The sequence below is a fragment of the Ptiloglossa arizonensis genome, chromosome 8 (assembly GCF_051014685.1).
Source record: "Ptiloglossa arizonensis isolate GNS036 chromosome 8, iyPtiAriz1_principal, whole genome shotgun sequence".
NCBI lineage: Eukaryota > Metazoa > Arthropoda > Insecta > Hymenoptera > Colletidae > Ptiloglossa > Ptiloglossa arizonensis.
In genome coordinates this window covers 10,302,738-10,323,463 of record NC_135055.1, presented here as the reverse complement: position 1 = coordinate 10,323,463, position 20,726 = coordinate 10,302,738, and the positions used below count along the sequence as shown (strand labels likewise).

The 20,726-nt window shown below is 34.3% G+C and overlaps 2 protein-coding genes and 1 pseudogene across 3 annotated transcripts in view; all 3 read right to left on the bottom strand.

Annotated features, from left to right (window-relative positions):
• LOC143149888 (membralin) overlaps positions 1 to 20,726 on the bottom strand; it is a 107,548-nt gene that overhangs the window by 77,193 nt on the left and 9,629 nt on the right. For both annotated transcript variants that reach the window (XM_076317683.1, XM_076317684.1), the window contains exon 9: positions 5,236 to 5,319. In XM_076317683.1, the coding sequence (XP_076173798.1) occupies positions 5,236 to 5,319 (84 nt within the window). The remainder of the gene's footprint in view (positions 1 to 5,235; positions 5,320 to 20,726) is intronic.
• LOC143149891 (cytochrome P450 9e2-like) lies at positions 11,748 to 14,046 on the bottom strand. The gene has a single exon (XM_076317687.1). It carries the CDS (start codon positions 13,998 to 14,000, stop codon positions 12,456 to 12,458), a length of 1,545 nt encoding a protein of 514 aa, XP_076173802.1. The 5' UTR covers positions 14,001 to 14,046; the 3' UTR covers positions 11,748 to 12,455.
• Positions 17,874 to 19,868, bottom strand: LOC143149892 (cytochrome P450 9e2 pseudogene; annotated as a pseudogene).

Here is a 20,726-nt window from a genome sequence, read left to right as displayed (position 1 = left end):
TAACGTTGAAGTGTTACCTGATGTACAACGCGAGGAGGTTGCTTTGTCAGACTTTATAAATCATAATGGCTTTAAAACATGGTCGACTGAGTATGAATGAGTGAGTGTACGTGCGTGCATGCATGCGTACGTGCGCGTGTATGTGTTATCCTTCTAGATGTCCTCTATTATTAAAAATACATTTCTCTAGTCTTTGAAAGAATTCCTCTTTCACGTTTTTTAATATTTTCCGCGTGTTATTTTTGCACATGTATTGATTATTCGTTTATGTTAATTATTCATTACACTTTCGATTAAAGCTCGAGAAACTATTTTATTTTAAATAGCTCCACAGAAAGAAGTCGCGAAAAATCTGACGATCTTGGTGGCCATGATACTGGGTCACTACGTTCAATCTACTTATTTTTGAAATTTTCATTTCATCAGTTTCTGACTACTGGCACGTAATGTAGGAGTGCACCATCTTTTAAAAACCATATATTCCTTCTTTCATTTAATGTCATATTGTTCAAAATGTCAGTTAAATACATTTTCAAACAATTTAAATATAGTAGAATCCGCCTATTAGAATTGCTTTGGGATTTTTAATTTTTTATAATAATGTTCATTATTGAACTCAATTTGTTATAAACAATTATGATATTTGTACACAGGTTAACACGTGCTTCCTTTTTATGTTACTGCTTACAATATAAGTGTGCGTGTAAATCTAAAATGTTTGATTTCTTATATTTTTAATATAAAAGAGGCTCCGATCCAAGAAGAATTGCTCAAAATACAGAAATATTGTTACGTATGCCCTTTAGTATTTTTGTAAAAAACAGTTCTCAGTCAAAAGATCTCGAACAGAAAATTCCTCCTCAAATCGACGGACCAAAGATTGAATACAGGATTTTAAAAATCGTATCAGCAGTTAATCACAAACCGCCATCTTAAATCAGAATTTATTAGGTGGTTATTAAAATAACCGGGAATCAATAGTACACAATTAAAAAATATATTTAGTTTCCCTCTTCTGTTGAAATTGATCTTCAATGGTTAGTGCACCAGTAACGAACATGAAAGGAGGATAAATATACACCCTCGCGAATATGTATTTTGTACAATACCAAATTTTCCACGTATATCGGTCGAATTGGTGTTCTTCGGTGTTTATCGCGGAAATATGACGCGGAATGTTCTTTTTGCGGAAAAGAGCGAGGAAAGGTGGGCGGGGGAGGAAGATAGACTGTAGATATCAGAAGAGAAGAGTAAGGGGAACGTATAGAAGGCTGAGAAATCGTAGAGGTACTCGCCAGAGAGAGCTACAGGATGACGGATGGAGGGCAGGAAACGACACAGGAACCGGAACCCATTACTCGAGATAACAACTTCCCTAAGGCTTCCTTTCCTTCTTCTACGTCCACCCGTAAACCCGATACGCACACAAGTGTGCGCGTGCGAACCCCGGCAATCCTTACGGAAGCAAGTACGAATCCGGAAATTTACCACTTCTGTCGCCATTTTACTCGGATACTAGCCGTGCAACTGGTGGCATTGCAATATAACGTCATAAGCGCGAGCGAAGAAAACCTTGACCACTTCTCGAACGAAAACTAGCCACTTTCGTACCGCCTACGTCTTCACGCTGTTGAACGTTAACGGAACGATTTAAACTGAAAACTGAAAATCGTTCGACCGAATCGAGAACAAGAACCAATCGATTTTCAAGTCGTAAAATTTGGATTCGAGATTTTTTTACAAGCCACGATCAGGTTTATGCTTAATTTTTAATCTTAATTTTAAAGTATCGTACGAATTGATACAGTGACCGAAGAACGAAAAAGTAAACCCAATTTGTAAAATTGACAAAATCGATTCGGTTCTATCCCCGCATATTTATTCAAAAGCAGAAAATATAATAAAAGATATAATATAATAAAAAAAAATATTTTATATTGTATTGTGTGCAATACGATGTTAACTTTGAATAGTACTGAATAAATAATGATATAAGCTATAAACACATTATATATTATTTTTCCTTTTTATAAATTTTATTTAAATCATTGATAACTTTCTTCTATATCACTTTATTTTATGCATTATAAAATATAAAAACAAATAACATAAGAATCTGTATTTATAATAACTCTAACGTTTCAGACTTCCTTTAATATTGCATGCCAATGAAAATACTAAACTCTCGTTAAACTTTCGAAACTTACCGAAATTTTCAAGATGATCAAGAATTTCAAGACTTCCAAGGCAATTAAGACTTTCAAGAGTTTTAGACTTTGAATTAGGTTCGAAGAGGCTCTAATGTTCCGCCATTTCAAAACAACTCGAAGCGCTTCAAAATCCATCACTACCTATATATTCATCTGTCCACAAAGATCGGACTCTTGGTGCAAGTGGCGGCTTGTGGAAGTCAACTGAACACTCGTCAATTTCCACCATTTCAAAGTTTTTTTGCTGAAGAATCATTAAAACGATACATCGAAAAACAGACTCAAAATAATACCGAAAGCTACAATCAAACATGATAATTCAAAATTATCAAACTCTATCCATTCTTTAACGCTTCTGATAAGTGTCTCCCCTTAATTTAAAAAAAAGAGAAAATTTTAAGGACTACATTTTCATCGTAACTTCCATCGAATAGCAAAATCCATTAGGACTACTTTGATTACAGTAAAAAAGTAAATATTTCGTGTTCATAGAAATAATCTTATTCTCGTACTCTCGTTTTCAATTCCATGCTGGTGTGTTTCACTGTAATTCATCGGTACCACCGGAAGAGAGACAAACCGTAGGAGAAAAAAATAAGAAAAACTGAAGAAAAAGATGGAGAGGAGCAAGTAAGTAGGTGGAAGGGTTGTGTGCTACAAATATAATCTTACCAGTTTTTCCGAAACCGTTAGATAGTCTCACGGAAGGATTAACGATATCGCACTTTATACAGGTCAATTGAATGGCGCTGACGGACATGCGAAGCGTGAAGAGGAGATTCAGGTTGAAATGGAAATGGGCGTCGTGGTGGTAGGGAAACCACCAACGCCGCCACCGTTGCTAAATGGGCTCCGAGCGGGTTACCCAACTGTTGCGCCTTCATCAGAAATTTATGCAGAATCCTGGGTTAACCGTCCCGGCCAATCAGCTTTGTAACTGAGCTAACGTCGTATCAGCGAGGGAACGAAACCGAGAGAGGCCCTGATTTAGTAAAAAGGCCGTTAATATTTTGCACCTTCGGTACCTTGACACGTGCTCGACTTTAACGCACTGCTGACAAAACTTAACACCTTCGACTGCTTCTCTGGTCCTGTTTTAGCTCCCAAATATTCCCATTCCAGTTTTGAACAGACCAAAGGTTTAAAGAACGATGGTGAAAGTTTTTCTCTTACATTCTGACGACGAAGAGTGAAAGATACTTAACAAACTATCAAATATTGTACTTTACAAATATTTGAATAAATGATAACACGTAGAACTTTCAAATATTCGATAATTTACTATCCTTATAAAGGTATTTTAAAGGATTGTTCGACAATTATTTTGTAAAATAATGTCAAATAAAGTCAAAGAAAGCTGAAGTTTAAGATTTAGGAATCGATGACGAGACATTTTTGTAAACAAACATTTCCTCTTTTGGACAATATGCGTTCAACTAGGATTCTTTTACTTTTCAGGTAAACTACTGATGTCAATTGACCTATCGAGATCGTCGAGTAAGTTCTTCTTCCTAAATTTAATATCTAAAACAGTTAACCCGCCTATGCTGGCGAAATTAATTTTAAAAACCTCAATTTGAAAGTAATGGCGCTACTAACTTAAAAAGAGTAAAATGAACCAAGTATTTCATAGAAGTATCGACTGAAAGGTAATATACAATTTCTAAATAGAAAAATGCAGGAAGGCATTAGTATAATGCTTGCGTGCTGCGTTTCAATAACAAAATTAATGAAGACCTTCGTACTAACGATTAGTTCGAAAAGTGTCTTTCCACTGGTAACTATAAAAAGTAATCTGTGCAACGAAATCAATGAAAATTATTTTATTTCGTACGTGTAACAATAATTGACGAAGATAAAATAAATTTGTAAAATAGACAAAGTAACTTCTATATTAGTACTACTTTCATGCTGAGAGTCTCGTCTAGACTGATAATAATCATGTTTAACCCTTATCCAGTTTATGAGGTCGCCGCAGCTTCGCGCAACTTTAAACTAGCAACGGTTAAATGTATATTGACATAATTATTTGAGGGTTTACATTGTCCTCTATTATTTCAACAAGTTTCTAAAGCTGCAAAAGAAGACTAATTTGACTTATCAATTTGGTACAGCCCAATATTAAATGGAATAATTGAGTTGTTAAATTTTGATATATCCAACTTACATCACGCGTTTTCTTTGCGGTAGTGTTTTTATTTACGCAATATGTAAAATTTCTTGGCTCTGAATTCGAAAGTTGAAGAGTTTTCATTCGAGTAAAAATTCTTATACTTCGGATACTTTGAATGAAACGGAAGAATCAATCAACGTATTGTAACGTTAGAAAAATTAGTCGAGGACTTAATAAAGCAACATTTTGTTAAGAAACTTAAACTTACTGCTAACGAAACATTGAAACAAAGAACTTTTTGTAATAGAAGACATCAGTATTCCTGGTCCATCATAACCAAACGAGAAAAGACGAAACAATCGTGTTGTTCTTTACGTTTAAAAGACAAATTTTTGAAATTTATGAGAAGTATAATAAAAATGTATACAAACAACATTTGAAAATAGTGTATACCAAACGTCCATTGTAAATAACACTTTATACAACTGAATTAAAAAGGAAGTAATAATGTTCACTATTTCTACGTGTGAGCACGAAGAAGCTGAATGCGGTTTAACCTTTTACACTCGAGAGGCGATTCTCGATCACCACTTAATTCGGTATACTTTCTCCAATTAGAAAAACCATCGTGGTTTGGAATTGAAATTAAAATTCAATTATTCCTTTCTCGTAAGATGTAAACATATGTATATGAAATATTGAACTGAAAATGTTCCGTTTTAAATTAATTACACGATTTGCTAGTTTCATCGAGGTGCTAGTTTCTGGTAGCAGAAAAGCTTCGAGTGCAAAGGGTTAATACACTTCCGTGTAAACATTCGTCGAAATGTTTCTTCAACTTCAAACACGAAAAATTCCAAAGTAAAAAGATTTTATAGGGACAAGTTAAAGAGTGAAAGTTGTACAACTCACCGACAAGAGCCAGAATCACTGTGAGCAGAGGTGCAGCAGGGAACGATATCGGTAAGCTGAATTCCAACATATGAAGTAGGTCCACTGAAACAAAACGAAAAGAAGTACATTTCACACGAAAAATCGATGAAAGCATTCAAGCGAGCAGCGTTTAATTCATTTAGGTTGTCCGGGTTAGAACGCGTTTAAGGGATTCATAAAAATGCACTTTATATTCCGTTCTTTAAATGTACAGCGACGGGATATTGTATCGAAATCGTTATGCTCGACGACGAACGGTTCGAATTTAATATTTATTAGATACTTCGTGACGAAAAGTTTCTGAGCGGAAGGTTATTACACAAGTTGAGGGCCGTGAAGAAATCGTGTCGCGTTCGACGACTCGGTTCAAAGCTCAATAAGAATTAATTTCAAAACTTTCTCGATCTCGATTTAAGTTCTAGCAAACTTTCGATCGGTGCCTTGAGACGAGAGACAAGATTTCGCTTTTCTTGGCGCACCTAATCCATATACAGAGTGTCATAAAAGAAGCGTTACTCTTTTGTTTCGCTGTCCATTGTTTTCTGTTGGGGTTACGTCAATGTTCGAGTAGCACTCGTTTAGTGTGAACCGTTCAATTGTATCGTGGAACGTTTTATGATTTAACGCGTCGTTGTAATAAAAACATATTATCGAACTCGAGCATCCGTTGTACGAACACACAGAAGATTGCGAGACATTTTCGATTGTAAAAATGCGTCATGTAAATTACAAATTTATAGATCTTTTTACCGAAGCTGACAGACCAAGAAGTAGTCATCTTTGTAGTGCACTATCGAAGGAAAACATTGCATCTCTAAGAGATAGCTGAACTGAACTTTTGTTGAAAATTCAAAGATCTCCGCAAAATGTCGTGTTCAAAAACTTGAAATGAATCAGCAATTAGTGTTATCAATAATGAAAAAAGATTTGCGTTTCTATTCTTACAAAATTCAATTGACGCAAGAGTTACACGACAATGACAGTATACAAAGAAGAAATTGGAGTGCAAGGCTGTTACAGTTGCATATTAATAATCCTAATTTTTGGTAAACTTTAACGACGAATGACAAAGCTCGTTTCGAAATGAATGGATTTATCAATAAGCAAAACAATCGTTATTAGGAATTAAAGAATCCACGAATTATTCATCAACGATCATTACATTCACGTAGAGCTATTGTGTAATATAAAATTTGGACATGAGACATTATAAAACCGGTGTTGTTGTTGTTTTTTCGAATATGAGAGAGAAAATGCAGTAACAGTAACCAACTGGAAAATGTTCATCGACCTAAGTCGGACAGATACATTTCACACAGCATGCGATGCAATTCAAATTAAAAAAAAATGTTTTCGAAACGAAAGTTGAAATTTTTCTTCTTTGCTGTTACTTAAAGGAAAAGGTCTAGGCAAACAAACTGATCACAATTGAATAGCTGAAATACAACAAAAGAGACAAAAAGAAAAAACATGTAAAAATGTTATGAAAAATGTTGTCGAAAAAGCGTGCATTTGTAAAGCAACTAAAGGTCTTAATTTGACCGACAACATATTCCACACATAATTGAAGAGACTGAATAAACCATTGATAAAAAATATATATATTTATCTTGTTTCATTAAAAATTTACATAAAAATAAAATAGTAACACTTCTTTTATGACAACCTGTACAACTTTCTATTAATTTATTCCATTCGCTCTTTTATGGTCGCTGCGTGTCGCGAAACAATTATTTATTATCAAGGATTGGTAATTTAATCACACTTTGCTCGTTACGTCGACTAACTTTTAAATATCGATACACAAATCGCTGAAACAATCGAAAAATTAGGTCTATCGTGCCTCGCTTTGAAAAATTAATACGTAATGTGTAATATTCAATATACATATGTACGTACGATATACTATGACTTAACTTTCCAACTTCTTTTACTTAGAGTATGCTCATTCTCAAATACAACCGTAACAAGGTTGCGTATCAAATATTCTTGTATCGACTGAAACCTCATTACAATATGTGAAACACTAGGACGTTTCCAAGATAATTAAAACTTTCCGTTGCTTTCAGCGATTCACTCGAGTTTTGAATTAGAAAAAAGGTAAGTCTCTGGGTCAGTTGTAACGAAGGTATGCGCCGAGTGCTCAATCCTTCGGGGAGTGACTGAAACTTTCATGAGGGTGCTTTCTTCTATAACTTAATTGAGGCACAGCGATGTTATTAAGAAGTTCAGCTATTCCCAAACGACGACGCATGTCGTCTCTTCTTTGTAATAACCCGAGTATCGCTGCTTACAAATTTCCGCTACAACCTTGGTGTTTCGATTTAATGAATTTTAGATTTTAAGATGTCACCCACTAAAGCCACTCCCACTGCTTATTAAAACTCTCGACTCCTCCATCTTGCGCTACGTAATCTGAACTCCGCCTGTTACCAAGCGTATCATCAAATTATTTTTTCGTTGTTGCGGCACAAAGTAAACATACGAGAACCACCGCGACGTTTCTCGCGCCTCAGACATTGCTTTGTTACCTTCAAACGTCATAAAATGGGAACCGTCACACAGGTGGCTATCACACGCATCTGCGCCTTACTATGGATTAGTCATCGCAACCTGAGAACTCGTTTTACCAATGAATTATAGATGACAGAGATAAAGTGTAGATTTCGACGATCTGTTCAAGAAACAACCCTCTCCTAGGTATAACCGAACGCTCAAATTTCGAACAACTTCGTAAGGGCTTTGTACTAAAGCCCTGTAAAACTTATGTGTGTTTTTAATATTGGAATACAGACAGGAGAAATGTAAACCAAGTTACATAATAGGTATAAAATATATACCTGATATTCGTAGAATAAGGAATCAAATTTTACTAGTGTGATCTACTTGTGTCGATAAGGGAAAGTGATATAAACATTGATACGTAAATACTTTGTTTTCCAGTTACAGTTTTTCATTCAGTGTTTCGTATTAAAGATGTCTCAAATGAAATATGAATATAATCCATTCAAATCTGCGAAGCAAAGTTGCGAAGCTTTTATTCTTGCCGGAGGAGATCACTTCGAGTATCAACTCTAATAAGAAACTCTGAAGGACTGTAATTCAAAAACTTATGTTTATATGGGGTTTTTTTCTTGTTAATATAATAAGGAAAATTTTACTGGTTACTTTAAGGTTGGCTAGTATTTTGATAATTACAGTAGTTACTATAGAGAAGTGACCTTAGTCTCTATTTATTAAATTAATTAATAAGATGGAGTCTGAACGAATACAAATTTTCAAACAGAAAGTAAGGACGTTAATGGATAATAATTTTGAAAAATACTGCTAAATTAAAGTTATTAATTGTACTCCTTATTGAGTCAAAGTCAAGAGATCATTCTTTTCCAAAATGAATATTTATAGCTGAAATTACGATTCTTCTGTTGGTCATAAAAGATAGTAAACATTCGGAAATAAAAAGTATTAAAAATAATATTAGAATATGTAAAACACTGGGCTTTAAGCAAAAAGGTTGTACAAGAAAATTCTGCCGTGTATAAATATATTTTTTTCAATATTTCATAAAACACGTTTCTGTTTTTATCTTATTATATACAATTAGTATTTCGTTCCTCTTTTGTCTCATTTGTGTCCGTACCTCATTTTTCTACTTTGTCACACCGTTGACAAAGTAAGGGGCGCATTTTGATGAAATTACTTTTAAGATACACGTTGTACTGTTATTTTAATTTTGATTGGAAAATGTAATATCGTATATAGTGACAGATTTGCTTTATCAGACTACGAATTAAGATTAAGTAAAAATTCACTATTCTTTTGTTCTATATCATTTCCAAAATTTATTCAAAAATAATTCGCAGGTGTTTCGTAATTTGTTAAATTTTCTATAGGTCGTTTTCACAAATATTACCATATTTTTCTAGTTTTTATATTTCCTTCCACTTTCTTGAAAATATTAAAAAAGTTGTACTACTTTCGGCAAAAGTTATCCACGTTATTGTTAATACATGTTATATTATGTACAAATGTAATACCTTACGTAAATATTGATATATGCTTTCAACCAAACGTTTTCACAGTAATAAATTTAACTGTGATTGTAATCTTTAATGAGTGATAAGTACGTCCATAAATTCACGATAATAAGAACAAAGTTGTCATTCACTATCTCTCGAAGAATTACTAGTGATGCTGCATTTATTTTAGAAAAGTAGCAAATTTCAATAAAGTAATTAATTTCGTACATAATGTTAATTACAAAAGAACAATACGACGTTAGAGAATAAGTGTAGGCCTCCAACAGTCTGGTGGTACACATTTATGTATTTGTCATCTAGAAATTCCAGCTGACAAATTCAAGCGGGCTATGCAATTTTCGAGTATTTTTGCTTTGCTTTTGAGACGAAAAATTCGAAGGGGGGGTGAAACACAAAGAAAGACAAGTCGAGAAAGGGCTCGTAGTACGAAACAATCGAACAGAAAAGACCCGAGAAGATAAAAAGAAAGAAAAGACTCGATATAACGAAAACAGACTGCCAGAGATAAACATAAATGGAAGACAAAATAACGAAAGACAAGGAGAACTTTGACAGTCCTGAAACTGCCTAAAACATTCGAAACTCACTGACGAAAGGAGAAGATAAGGGCTACCCCCGACTGTGTTTTTCTATGCAAATTTGTATTTCAAACGATTAACCTGAGAAAATAGCTCCCTTTGTACGCCAGTCAGTTTAAACTTTCAAATTGCTCTTCCATTTTTCCTTTTCTTTAATCTGTCTTCTACATCTTTTGGCGAACGTCGGAGAACGTCGATCACTCTCTTCCTTCTCCAGCTCGATGGTGAAGTATTTATTAAAGCAAACAACGAAATCATGATCGAAACGAAAAAGCCACTCGTTGGAGGCAAAAGTGATAGCGTGTCCCCGATAAATTTCTGGTTACTATTGGCTCAATGATTACGCCACACTAATCTGGAGTGGCCATTTACAAACACTGACATAAAATATACGCGGGGTTCATTGAACCCATAGCTTTCTATACACGTACATATATCGTACACAATGCATCACAGACTGCTGTTCTTAATCCGAACACGAAAGAATGATGAAATTAATCTTTTTGAAATAGAAATTACTAGCGTGTGAACAATTAATAATACATCTATCGAACTATAATAAATACATTTTCATTGATATTACTGCCATTAGAATTTTAACGGCACAAAGTAAATGTAATAAATTTGACCGAATGAAAAAATTATATGTACTGTACATAAGTGGGTTCGTTCAACAACTAATAGAAACAATTGACTGGTAGAGTTCACGAGAATGAATAGAAAATATTTTATGAACATACGTTCGAAGATTAATTACTTCCGGAGATATTCGGTTATTTGATCGAAAAACTTAATTTAAAGAATAATGTTAATGGTTTCGAAACTCACAGCTGACTTTGAAAAATTCTATCTTACAAAAAAAAACCTTTTTATTTTTATTTACTAAAATGTTAAATGTTAAAATTTCTAGAAGTCAATGTCTGATATGTACAAGTCACGTTACAATCGTAAAAACAAACTAATCATAGATGAAACATGACGGATGAACTGACAGCAAGTAAAAAATTGTGACACGGAAGAGGAAAATATAATGTTAAGAACGTAACTGAACCTTTCGTACGTAAACAAAACTAATGCTTCAGACGTGTGATTAGATAAACCGGTTTGGTATTAGTATGTACTCTTCTCAAGGTTAACGTTATTACTGCACTGAGATTAGTCACTATAAAAAATGAATTAAAACAAGATATGTCTATCTAGGTCGCAGAATCCATCGTTTTACCACAACATAACAGAGTGAAATGTTGTATGTATTTTGTATTACCTCTTTAAATAATTCTCTCGATCTCGTTTTAACGAATGTTTCTCCGAGTTTCTTCGAGTTAGCGAACCAATGAATTTTTTTCAAATTAGGTCAGATTTTGCGCAAAGTTCACTTAATTATGGCATTATCTAGTTTATCGCCCGCGCGTATGTATACAAACAAACTGTAATTCGTGACACGAATGTTCCTTGGTAAGATACAAACATAGTTTCGATGGTAAAGCAACCGAGACAAAAAACTAACGAAATATGATCATCAACATTCCTTGACAACTGTTCGAATTATTTTCCAACACTTATTCTACAACTTAGCAATAAACAAATCAAATTCTATGTAACCAGTAATCGACATACTGAATCATAAAACATTCAGTTCGTGATATTAATAGCAAGACGGTGACGAAAATATCGCAGTATCTCCTGATTAATAAATCATACATTTTATCCTTCGCGTATTACTCCGAAGCGATATGTCTTACACAATTGTTACACCACCAGCATGTATCAGAAATAATGAAAAGATGAAAAAATCGACAAACAATACATTTGTTGAAACGCTGTAAATTATAATTATACAAAACCTCATGCAATAAATAGAGAATCACGTAAATATACTTTAAAGATAACTATATTTGTTTATATAAAACATTTTATACAAAGTGTTTATTCCATAACAAAAGTATCATTAGTGTTAGCAGTGAATGGTATTACATAATCACATTGTGACTTGGCGTTTTGTACTTCAATGAGAGGTTTTTTATCCAAATGAGACGAACAGTTTCGTTTATTTATATATGAATGAAATTTTTTTTTTCACTAAAATTAGGAAAACTAAATACGTAATTAGGTACGAATATAATAATCTCGCTTTTCAAAATGAAATTTATTCGTCTTAAATGAAGTGTGAAAAATTTGTTAGGCCGTTTAAAATATTTATCTATATTTTATATCAGTATTCACAAGATTTACACGATCATATCTTTCTCGATAAAGATTTTCCATTTAGATCCATTTATTATAACATCCAGTTAAATACTTCAAGTTTTCCGTCGACTAGACACGATTTAATTGACTCACAGATTATATAGGATCTAAATAGATAGTATAACGATTAAAAACAATCACGAGAGGATGTAGTTTCATCTTTAAACTTCGGTAAAAAATAAGTTATTATCGTGAAACATGTGGTTCACGTTATCCAACATAAAAGAACAACCTTACACTCAATTTAATCATCGTTTACGAATATTAAATATCACACTAAAATTTCGTAAACACCGTGAACCACTCTTATCCGAACCTTAAAACTGCAGTAAACTTAAACATTCCTTTTTTCTAAGCCAATCCAAAAACCGTCATCGGAATGCAACGAAAACTGAGCCTTACTAAACACAATCGGTATTTTCGTCTTTTCGGTGGGTTTTAAATGGAACCTGTGCAAAAGATGGGCCATCAGAATCTTAGTTTCCATTAAAGCGAAACGATTGCCAATACACTTTCGAGGGCCAAGCCCAAACGGCATATACGTGTAAGGTACAATATTGCTTTTGTTTTCTTCGCTGAATCGTTCTGGATCGAACTTCTTCGGATCGGGGAAATACTTGGGATCGTGATGCAACGCGTAAACAGGAAACCAAACGGTATCTGTTGGATGTACGATTACACTATTGTAACCAGGTCCAGCGGAAGGCAATTCGAACTTCTGTGCACACAACCTATCGATGAACACTACCGGAGGATACTTTCTGAGCGCCTCTGACGTCACCATTTCCATGTACTCCATTTTTGATAGAGCTTCGTACGAGATTTCACCGTTCCCCTCGGCCATGTAACGATCAACCTCTTTACGAAGTTTCTCCTGGATATCCGGATTAATGGCTAATTCGTGTACAATGTAACACATCAACGTCGAGGATGTATCGAAACCAGCCAAGAAAAAAATAAACGCTTGAGCTATAATATCACCAATGGTCATCTGTTGCGACGTAGGCTTCTCTTTATCTCGTGCCTGCATTAAAAGGTGGATCATGTCCGGTCTAATGATATTCTGTTCGTCTCGTGTCTTCACAGTTTCGGAAACGACTCTATGGAAGAAACTGGCTGTGTCCGATGATAGAAACGAGAGTCCGATGATTCTCGATAAACGTGGACTCATACGGAACAACATGAACTTCAATAAACGTAGAAAACCTCCGAATTTGGTCGCATCGGCTCCTTTCATGTAGAACTCGTTATCTCGATCTTCCAAAGAGTTCACACTAATGCCGAATGCTACAGTGGCAATCACATCGTTGGTGTATCTAGTGAAAGCGTCCTTCGCCTCCATCGAGGAAGAAAAATCGGGATGATCGTACAAGTAATCCACAAATTCCTTCGAACATTTCGACACCAATTCGAACATGAATCTCATTTTGCTGGCTGTGAAGGATGGGCTGAGAGTGTTTCTCATCTCTCGCCAGCGTTCACCGCGCAACGAGAAAACATTTCTCCCGAAAATCGGATCTACCTCCTCATTGATAAAGCTTTGATGGTCAGGAAAATTCTCGAAATTTTTAATTGTTATCTCCCTGATCAGTTCAGGATCACGAATGACGATAGTCGGCGTAGCGAAATCCATTACCGCCACGTACTTTACGTTCGGGTAATAGTTGTAAATAAATTTGGCGTAATCTGGAAAGGAAATGCGACGAATGAAAATTCTCCATCCTGTTCCAAACACTGGCATCGCCCAAATGTAGGGCACGCGTCTCTTCTTCCAATAACTATATTGCCGATGCAACATCGAGATGAATTTCGCCAAACCGACGGTAATTAAGGCGATCACTAAGAGTTTAAACGAAATGGAGAACGAAGGCAACTCCATCGTTACGAGGATGGATTACGAGCGACTCTGTCTTGTGACTAGAAGGAATGTTATAAATATGGTCGACTACATGTACGGATTTATCAATGTACGAGGAGCAGAGTAGGAGGGAGTAGAAGGCTGTTACGTCAACCACGTAAGCATACTGCGTTGTTCCTCGTCAATACTTGCAGAAAACAGATGACAGAAACATAACAGTGATAATTCACTGCCAATTCTACGATCTAGGTGGACAGCGATGAGGAAATAAAAAAGGTGTTACTTGACTGTTGACATGAAGTTAAACCTTATCAAAGATCGTTCAAATATTAAAAATCTTCTTTTCAGGAGAAATGGATAACGAGTTACTTCACGAACACGTGTCGGAATTGAATCAACGTGGAATTATAAAAATTATAATACTTTGAACTTAATTGTTCGCTGTCGAGTAACGAACTCATTCTTGCGAACTGGGTTTACGTTACACAATGGTTTTTATCATTAATACCGTACTTTTTATCGAAAACTTGAATTGTAATAATAAATTTTTGCAATACCTGCATTAACGTTTTCAATAATATTCCTATAGGTAGAAGAAAATACATTCAACTTCTTACAATTAATGAAGGAAAGTTATCTATGAAATAGTAAATAAATCTAAATCTAATTTTCCAATGATTTTTTACTCTTTTTGTTTTTAATACGTTAAATGGCCAACGGGTTTCTTCAAATTACTGGTATACAAAATCGAAAACCATTCAATACCCAGTGTACTGATTACATTTTACAGTATTCTTAATGAAAGTTTACAAGTATTAAGGTTTACTAACGGTAAGGAAAAATTACATATTCGAAGAGTTCGTCACTGATGACCAACACTGTCCAAAAGAAAAGTCTAATCACGGTGTCGATCACCAACGTTTCCCAGATTCGGTATTCACCATATTGAAAACTAAGGTACACAAGCACCATACGTTCATAGAACATTTTTTATTCGTCTTAGTGTGTAGATTCTACCTCCTACACCTTGGATTATTAACATACATTTCTGAATCACCCTGCATATATAAATTTTATTTAATACGTAGAAAAGATCACAATGATCGATGCACAATAGTTACGAAACTTATTCAAGACGATAAGTATCGATTCGCAATATATTTTAAACACCCTAAAAATAGGAAGATATGAAATAAGTCACTTTTGTGAGTCAACTCTGAATCTGTATATACGCATTACAGGCAGCAGATTTATAATTACATTGTCGATATTATTTTTATTCCGACAGCATTTAATACTAACGACATGTAATCCTTACGTAATGAAGCATACCAGAGGATTTTGCAAACAATTTAAGACAATGTGCAATGTCCACATCCACTAGTCACTAGTCTTCGCGGGAATTGACGATCGTTATTTGTTGAGTGATCTAAGTTGCTCATAGTAAAACTGAAATTACTCGAACACTTTACAAGTATTCGAATGTTTTAGTACCCGAACATTACTATACGAATATACCGATAGTGTGTTTAAAAATGATTAAACATATTGTCATTAGCGGATTCCTTAAATCAATGGCAATTAAATGAGGATAAATGAAAATTATTTTTCCTTTCGTGATGATAATTTCTAATAATAGTTTATCTTTATATATATTCATGTACATACACCTCCGTCCATAAATCACTGAACACTTGTTTATTTTGAAAAAAAAAAGTGGACAATTTTTCAACAAAACATTCAAATAGTAATTTGTACAATAAATAATGTACATGCAATATGTACCGTAATAATACTGTATATCGAAACCATCCTCTTTTCTAAGCCAATTCAAAATTCTTCTTTAGAAAGAAGAATACTACCCTTCTTGTAAATACACGAAAGAATTTATAGTCTTTTAATTATAATTCAAAATAAATTTGTGTAACCAAATGAATCAACAAAATCTTACTCTCAAAAACCAATCTACTTCCTTTTGCAGCCTCTATTGGATATATTGATGCAAAATTAGCTCGTACATAATGAAGCATATTAAGTTTTAGAATATACCGCAGTCAGCCAAAAAAAAAAGAAATGAAAATTTGCGAAACAATATCGTCAACGATCGTGACATACCCAAGTTTCCTGTTGCCTCTAGCTTGTATCAGAAGATAGATTATGTCTAATCTCATTATATCATCATTATTTATATAAAATTTGTATTTTTAAAGTAAAGCAAACTTTTATTCTAAAATTCCTAAACAAATCTTAATCTGATTATATATCGAAATGGACCATTGGAAGAATTGTAAAGGATGTCACACATTATGGATGATAGATAAATAGGAAATATCATCTAGATAATATAACTTATCCAAACTTGATGCTGAAATCAATACACGTTCATAAACTGAAATAGATTTTCTTCCGTATAAAATTACGAAATTGTTGAGCATCTTCAATTTGAAGTTCCTTTATGAGTAAAGAACATCTCCCGTATCTAAATACATCTGCGGTCAATCTATGGTTTGATCCAGCAACTTTTCTTTTTTCATTGCTTTTTTTCCTTCTTTACCTCCTTCGATACTCATAAGCACGATCTAACTTCGCCGGTAACTTGAAAGGGACTGATATGAGAAAAATGGCAGAGAGTAAACATAGACCTATCTCCATTAGATACGATTCTGAGAGTTCTATCGAACAGTAAGTTCTCAGAGAGTATACCAGTAACTATCAGGGAATAAAAATTCTCAAAATTGTTCTCATTTGAACACGCACTGTGAGAGTGCTTTCAAGAGCAGCTCTCGAAAGAAACTCTCAAGTGGACACGTACCTTTATTAACCACACTCGCGAAACCAGTGGAAAAAACGTCCATCTCTTTTGCAAAGAATTCATTGTTCCGCTCTCGCAATCAGTTTACATACACTCACGAGATCACGTCGTTGGAATATTTTTTAAAAAATTCTGGACGACTATACAGACAAATTAAGGAACTCGTTTGAACATTTGGAAACCAACTCGAACAGAAACTTCATTTTATACGAAGGATCTGAGATATGAACGATGAACTGAGAATGTTCCTCGTGTTCTTAGATTATTTGCCAGATAAGGAGAAAATGTTTGTTCCGGATAGAAGTTCCAACTCTTTGCTAATAAAAGTAGTCAGAGAAATGTTTAAAGTTTTTTATGCTTATCTCTCTAAACAAATCAGGATCGTGGAGAATTATACTTTACGTTCGAAGGATAATTGTAAATGAAATTACAATGCTCTACAAATATTGCTCGACAAAGTAAGAACCTCGATATCGATCTAAATAGTGGCACAGATTTAACGTATGGCGCACCTTTCTTTTTCCAGTAAGATTCTCGTCAACATTGTAGCACAAACAACTGAATTAAAACTACAAAAACCAGAGTGATTATTAATAGCGTAGATGTAGATAAAGTTAATAAAATCTCCATTACTCCTTCAACCGTCAATGACTATCGATCGTTGTTAACAATGTTGTAAATATGAGCGAAAAACTGTACAATCTCTATCAGTACGCGAAGGTCAACGAATGAAGCGATACGACACATAAGGGATACGATTTCCCTGTTGAGTCACGATCGATCAAAACAATTTGAGAAGATGAATCTACACGACCAAAAATAAAACTACGATTAAAAATATCGTAAATAAAAAAAACAATTTATTATCATTTTTCACGTGCTTGAACGAGACTAACATTTTAATAATCGCTTTACTCGATGTAAAATTAACTAATGAAATTTTCTAAAACCGTACAATTCGATCAAATTAATCGAGTTTAATGTCATATAATATATCGTGAAACGAAAATTCATCTAATCCATTGATTCTACATGAAATAGACAAATACAAAGACATAAATAAAAGTAATAACGGAACACAATTCAAAATAGACTCAAATGTTTATTTGAAATTAGAGTTTTGTAACACCTTTAAGTTTTTCCATCACAAAAATACAACAAAGTAAGTATACTTCCTAATAAATATACCGGGTATTTCTAAAAAGAAAAACAAACAAAAATAATAGAAAAAACAGTAACAATAAACAATAGTAATTGGTAACAAATCTAAACACTCCTTTTCTCAAAGCTAAACCAAAATCCATCTATTGGAACCAATTGGAAACTGCCCTTCTTATAAACTAAAGGTTTCGTCTTCTCGTTGGGTTTTATAACAAGCTTTTGCAAGAGATGTGCCATCAAAATTTTGGTCTCCATTAACGCGAAACGATTACCAATGCACATTCGAGGTCCAAGTCCAAAAGGTATATACGTATAAGGAACGATATTGTTCTTATTTTCCGCATTGAATCGTTCAGGATCGAACTTTTCTGGATCAGGAAAGTATTTGGGATCATGATGTATCGCCAAAACAGGAAACCAAACATTTTCACCTGGATATATGGTTGCACTCTTGTAACCAGAACCAGCTGGAGGTAATTGAAATTTCTTTGCGACTAGTCTATCGATTATCAGTACCGGTGGATACTTTCTTAGTGTCTCTGATATTACCATATCCATATACTCCATTTTCATTAGAAGTTCGTAAGAAATTTCTCCATTTCCTTCGGCTAAGTAATGATCTACTTCGTCTCGCAGCTTCTCCTGTATATCTTGATTCAAAGCCAGCTCGTAAGTCATATAACACATCAAGGTGGACGATGTATCGAACCCAGCCAAAAAAAAGATAAATGCTTGAGCAATGATATCGTCGGTAGTCACTTGAGAAGTCGAAAGTGGCTCTTTGTTCCTGGCCTGCATCAAAAGATGGATCATGTCGTGTCTGACAACTCCCTGCACGTCTCGTGCTTCCATCGTTTCGGAAATAACGTTCCGGAAAAATTTCATCGACGAGCGGGACACGAACGTTACTCCCACCATTCTCATTAAACGAGGACTCAAACGAAGTAGCAATAATTTAAATAAGCGGAAGGCGTCATTGAAATTAGCAACATCCCTTCCTGTCGTATAAAACTCATTATTTCGGTTTTTCACGGAGTTCACATTGATGCCAAAAGCTATTGCAGCGATCACATCGTTTGTGTACCTTGTAAATGTGTCTTTGGCCTCCATCTTGGAACTAACTTCTAAATGGTTGCACAAATAATCTACAAAGTCGTACGAACACTTAGACAACAAGCCAAACATGAATTTCATCTTACTAGCCGTGAAGAATGGACTCAAAGTATTTCTCATTTTTCTCCAACGGTCGCCTTTCAAAACAAAGACGTTTTTCCCTAATATCGGATCCATTTCTTCGGTAACGAAACCTCGGTGATCTGGGAAATGATCGAAACACTTTACACCCATCTCTTTGATTAATTCAGGATCTCGTACAATGACAGTTGCCGTGGTCAAGTCCATTGTTCCGATATACTTTACATTTGGATAACTATTGTAAAGGAGTTTTAGGTAATCTGGGAAAGATTTGTGGTACAAAATAACTCCCAATACAGTTCCAAATAGTGGCATTACTTGCACATATGGTACTCCACATTTTTTCCAATAAGTGCACTGATGGTATATTATTGACACAATCTGCACCAAAACGATGGTGATCAATGTGATCGCTAACAACTCAAACACAGGCAAAGGTGACGAAGTCTCCATCGTTTGAAACGTGTATTACAAATGACCATTTTTCATTTGACCCTCTTATAAACGTTAACAATTCCACCCATGATTCACAGAAGCTGCGAAGTCATTTCTCGATAAGAAGGCATTGATATCAGATTCTCAGATTACGAATATTTTTTAACACTTCTTTTGATAGATTAACATCAGATAGCGTTTTTAAGGATGGTATTAACTAACATTTTATATTGTAGCAGATACGGGAAATCAATTAAGTCTTTTATTCTAAATTATCAGATATAGTGTCGTTCACCTCGTGGTATCGAAGATCGAATATATGATTATCTTTTTAAGGAAGCAATAATATTTTTCAACGGAGAAAATATATTCTCTGTTTCAGCCTACCGATTGTTTAAAATTAACTCATTTACAGGCGCTTATCTACCAAATTTTGCACGAATAAGTCACTTGGATATATCACTCCGTTGCAATAAAAGCAACGTAAATGCACAAACACGCGTCAGGTTTGAGACTGTAGCAGGAAATGCAATCTTTAATCTTTAATCCTTGAGTACGCGTAATGGTATTCGAATTGGACAACTTATATATTCACTACTATATTTACATACAGCAGAGAACATTAATTTTCTTACCGATTCGAGTAGAGGAAAATTCATCAGCTTCGACACCAATCAAGAGCCTGTATCCTTCACGCAGGTTTCTTGATTGGTATCGGAGCTGGTGATATTCTACTGACATCAGAAAGAATGAAATTATCGATATATGAAATATATTTTCGAACAGTATTGGAATATATTGTGTTACTTTTGCTGTATCGATGAAACTTAAATATATACCTAAAGATTTGTACATTTATAAATATATCTCGATCAGTTGTGTCGTAAACTAATTAAGTTACTAATGAGTTAGCGGTTTAATAAAGAGAAAATTAATTCATCTATGAAACGAAAACCTGTCTTAAAAAGCAAAGTAAGCGTAAAAATGTTGTTAAGAATATAACACTACTTTGATTTTCAAATGTGAAAAAAATGCTTCTTTTATATTCTACGATTAGACTGAACTGACGAACACTAATCAAATATTAGCGATGGCACAGGTACTAAGCATAATTGGTTTAAAACACTTGTAACATTATTATCATA

Coding starts and splice junctions, on each gene's coding strand:
- LOC143149891 (XM_076317687.1), bottom strand. CDS start 14,000: ATGGAGTTGCCTTCGTTCTCCATTTCGTTTAAACTCTTAGTGATCGCC.